Source organism: Solanum pennellii, chromosome 4 (assembly GCF_001406875.1).
Source record: "Solanum pennellii chromosome 4, SPENNV200".
Taxonomy (NCBI): Eukaryota; Viridiplantae; Streptophyta; class Magnoliopsida; order Solanales; family Solanaceae; genus Solanum; species Solanum pennellii.
In genome coordinates, this window is record NC_028640.1 from 73,514,203 (window position 1) to 73,518,783 (window position 4,581).

Consider the following 4,581-nt stretch of genomic DNA (forward strand, 5'->3'; position numbering starts at 1 on the left):
TTTCCTTCCTTTTTAGACAAAATCCATTAAAAGGGAAGTATTTTAGTTATAGAAACAGTCTAAATAAGCTTAGCGTGAAATAACATGGAAGGGGGGCCTTTACATGAAGTACTTTCTGCCAATTAATTAACTTTTATTTGCTTAGAAGAAGTTAAACAAGAGGGATACGTCTAGCCAGATATATAAATCCTGTTGTGAAACAAAGGCCAAAGAACCATTTGATTTATGATCAGTCAGTGAAAACATGCTAGCTTTCAGTGCAACCGGTGATTATAAACAAATATACAAGTAACATATCGCTCTCAATTAATTTAAAGGGATGAGAATTAGAAAAGAACACCTTAAACTTTCACATGAAAGTTTACCGTGACTAATCTTGTTGCACTCTTCTTTGGTTTTACTTTTGTCTGACCAGTCTGAGTACTAGGCAGAAGAAATCTAATCGAATTTGAGAAGGAAGAGGCACAATAGTTGGTCGAGGACAAAAATCATCAAACGTATAATTATCTTATATTCAACTCTAAGAAGCCACACAACTTAGTCGTTAAGAAGTCACAATTAAAACTGTGAAGTCAAGAATTTGGATCTACATGGCTTCTTGGTTACTTTTATACCCTTGGACTACCCGGGTCTTCTATTATTATGTGAAGCAATGCGTTATAAATTGTTGTGATCATTTGGTCAACGTTGCCTATGCTACTCCTGAACTAATCAGCAATTCAATTTCTTAAATTCCCGGATTGTCTTCTGATAACGGGCTCTTGATGTTAAAGATGCTTTATCATCCATGGTTTGATACTGGTAGGTGAGTCTTTTGAGTATATGGGTACTTCTTGTATACAAGGTTTAAAACTAGGTAAAGTTGTTTCCGTGGTCACAGATTCCAGCCGCGTAAGCGGACACTAATGCTTGCATTCCCTTAGGGTTCATCCCCCTGAATCCTACTAACGCAGGATGCCTTGTGCACGGGCTGCCCTTTTATCCTTTGTCAACATACGGACACTTGCAGTACTGTTGTTACTTTCATGTCATTCCTGCCATATGGAGTTCCATAAGCTACTGTTTTCATGCTTAATAATTAGGAGTTCATTTTCATTTCTTTTTTAGTTGTCTTTGGTGTAAAATATTTTTTACACAGAACAGAGTGGAAGCTATAGTTGGTGATCTAGGAACTGGATCTACTCCACAAAGAAGTGATCCTTTGATATCTCTGCTTGTGCAGGTACAAATTTTGCAGGTATAAACTATTTTGTGCATGTAAATTTTGCCACCATTTTTCACTTTATCGCGTACTTGTCATTATATTTCCTCACTAACTCCCTAGAACGAAAGAACAAAGAAGTCAGGATGTGAAATGCTTTTTTGTTTAGAGATGATGGGGTACAGTTATGGCCAGAATCATAGTTCAGAAATAAGTTTGATCATATTTAATTGTGGACAACATTTTTCCAATAGAGGCTGAACCTTTTATGAATTTGTGAATACAGTTCCTTTACACATATCAATGATCCCGCGGTTGGTTGATAACCTGCAACCTCGCACTCTTCTGATGAAAAGCGAGGTGCAAGTAAAGGGGCTGCTGGATGCATCCACCAGTGTCTCATTGGTGACGCATCGGAAAATTGAGCCAAACCAGATTCATTAGTTAGGCGGTCTTGTCCAACGAGCTTGAAAGATTCAATATTAACTGCCTATACTATATAGATATCTTGGTAAGTAACAACTAGAGTTCATCTAAACATGTTCTTCTATATATCAAAGAACGTGCCAATAGTACTAGCAAAGAAATGAATGTTCTTTAAGAATGGAAAATACATATAATACTCACTCTGAATTTTAGCTCATATCATTTTTAGAATACAATAACATAGATGACCAATATGAATAATATACTAGTTTGATCATGTGGTTTGAGACGAATTGTGTTCATATCTGAGAAAGAAGATTAGACATTACAGGTCGTGGGCTACATTTAGCCACCAAGGGTTGAGCTTTAGGCAAGGTGAGTCCAGTTCCTTCAGTCATATCAACCAATTCATCGCCAATCCGTTGCCAATCAAAGCACTGAATAATACATCCCAATGACAATGCAACCATTCGAACAGCCAATCCTTCTCCTGGACAACTCCTTCTTCCAGAACCAAAAGGCATCATTTTGTACCCATCTCTAACACCTTCTAGTCCTTCAAATCTTTCTGGTTTAAACTTTCTTGGTTCATCCCAAAGCTTAGGATCGTTGTGTATAGCCCACAAATTCACAAGCAACATTGTACCTCTAGGTACACGGTAGCCTCCCACAGTGGTCTCCTCAGACGACTCGTGGGGGACTAACAGAGGGCCTGCAGGGTACATTCTGAACGTCTCGTTTACAATGCAACGTAGGTAAGGTAGATTGTTCATGTCTGACTCGTCGATTAGACGTTCATGGCCAATACGTTCGTCGATTTCAGCTTGTGCTTTCTTCAGTGTTTCAGGATGGTTTAACATAAGTGATAAAGCCCATTCCATTGTCCCAACTGAAGTATCAGTCCCTGCTGCTAATAGTACCTACAAATATCAAAATATTTTCAAGTTTTATTATTTACACATTAATAACAACATGAAAGATGAAATCCAGACAAAGTATTTTATTTTATTTTATTGTAGTTCTAGAAAGAAATGCTTCAAATATTAAATGAGAAAACCGTACGAATTTTGTTTTTAAGATTTTTTTCATACAATAAATTGTGTTTTGGACCCTACAAGTGTTTAATTCAAATTGATACAACAACCAACTACAGCCTTACGTTTCAAAGAAAAAATCCTTGTTTATTTTAAAGTCAAAAAAAAGTCATTAAACGATATATATTTTGAGTATTAGTGGCGTCATTTGCGCTTGATCGATTATTTTCCAAAGGGAATATTTGACCAATGTTCATCTTATAGGCTATTAATCAAATTGAAAACACATTAAATTTTTCCACACCAAATCCTATCTTTCGAAATATGGAATTACAATATTTCAACATAGTACTTCTAGAATGATTTATTTTCCTTTTTTATTTGGATTTTACCTGTTCAGTTATCAACACTCGAATAAAGAATTTGTACTATTAATCTCTTGTAGAAGGTTCTATTATCTTATTTGTTAGGTAACTAACTTAATTTATGACATAATATATAAATGTGTCATTTAACTTCATTTCATATTTATGCCCTTCAACTTTGGGCATGCACAAACAGATGCTTGAACAAGTAGACACATGAGGCATACGTGACATAATACACGTATGATAAAAATGACATTTAGGATGTCAGGTAGAACATGTGTGTCCATTTGTTCAACTTTATGTAAGTTTAAGTGTCTGCTTGTGAACACCTAAAGTTAAAAGGCATAAATATGATTTGTAGTCAAGTTAAAGAATATGTTATGAACAATACTTTTTCATTTTATCTATCTATTTTTCTTTTCCTTTTTTAAACGCAAATAGTTTGACTAGCTAGAAGCGGACTAGTGGTAGGTCTCATCCATGGTATTCTCCAATTGGCATTCAACTTTGTACTAAAACTTATTGAAACCTTCGTTCGTAGAAAAGTAAATCGCACTAGATAAATTTGGTATAATGAATATAAGTAAAGAAGACATTAGCATGGAGAATCGACCCCTAATGTATCCTTATGGATTTCGATTCGATAAATAATGCACTTAAATTTTTTAGGATTAATGCATTATTTAAGTGACTTACAAGCATAAGGCTTCTGATGATTTCGTCTTTGTAATATTCCGGTTCCTTTTCTTGCAGTGTTAGCAACACTTCAATCAATGATTTCTTCTTCCCTTCAATCTCAGAATCAGTAACAGTTCCGTCTTTCTCCATTCTCTTTCTGCAATCTTTTATCAGTCCCTGCATAAACTCATCTCTCTTCTGTTGCAACACAACTAAACTTTTCTCCAATTTCCTCACAAACAGCTTCAACGCCGGCAGAAAGTCACCGACATTCGTCGCCCCACCGATCCTGAAAGTCTCTTCTACCATTTCCCTGAATCTTGTAGCTTCTTCAATATCCTCCACATTCTCTCCGTAGTACCTGTTTGAAAATATAATTAAGTAAATAAAATAAAATTAAACTTTAAATTAGAAAGGGTGATTACGATAACTTATTGGATTCACATATACATATATAACGAGGGCATGCACAAATAAGAACACGTTTACGCAATTGAATAAATAAAAAAGTAAATTACTGTTTAAACTTTTAGATGAAATAGTTACGGATTTAGAGTGTGTTTGGTATGAAGGAAAACATAAATGTTTTCCAATTTTCTCATGTTTGGTTGGGACAAAATCTTGGAAAATGTTTTCCAAATCAACTCATTTTCCTCAAAATTAAGGAAAATGACTTCCCTTCAAAAATTAAGGAAAACATTTTCCAAAACTCTCCTCCAATTTCAAATTATCTTTTTTTGGGGAAAAACATTAATTTGAAAAAAATATTTTCAATTTCAAAATTTTATTTTTCATTCGATCCCTGACAGCCCCACCCACCCACCCACCACCGGCTTGCCCCCCAACCCCACCCCCTCCCCCAAAAATTAATTTT

The 4,581-nt window shown here is 35.2% G+C and overlaps 1 protein-coding gene and 1 long non-coding RNA gene across 3 annotated transcripts in view; one reads left to right on the plus strand and one right to left on the minus strand.

The window, feature by feature from the left end:
- The window catches only part of LOC114076842, a 14,218-nt gene extending 12,590 nt beyond the window's left edge, over positions 1–1,628 (plus strand). Inside the window, exons 3-4 of one of the 2 annotated variants that reach the window (XR_003577890.1) lie at positions 1,139–1,237; positions 1,488–1,628. This is a non-coding gene — a long non-coding RNA (uncharacterized LOC114076842). The remainder of the gene's footprint in view (positions 1–1,138; positions 1,238–1,487) is intronic. The other variant, XR_003577889.1, reaches the window with a different exon arrangement.
- A 149-nt stretch (positions 1,629–1,777) lies between these two features.
- LOC107018399 (cytochrome P450 81F3-like) overlaps positions 1,778–4,581 on the minus strand; it is a 4,464-nt gene continuing 1,660 nt past the window's right edge. The window contains exons 2-3 of the mRNA XM_015218869.2: positions 3,726–4,068; positions 1,778–2,547 (exon numbers count right to left, since the gene is read on the minus strand). Of these exons, the coding sequence (XP_015074355.1) occupies positions 1,927–2,547; positions 3,726–4,068 (964 nt within the window). The 3' untranslated portion in view covers positions 1,778–1,926. The remainder of the gene's footprint in view (positions 2,548–3,725; positions 4,069–4,581) is intronic.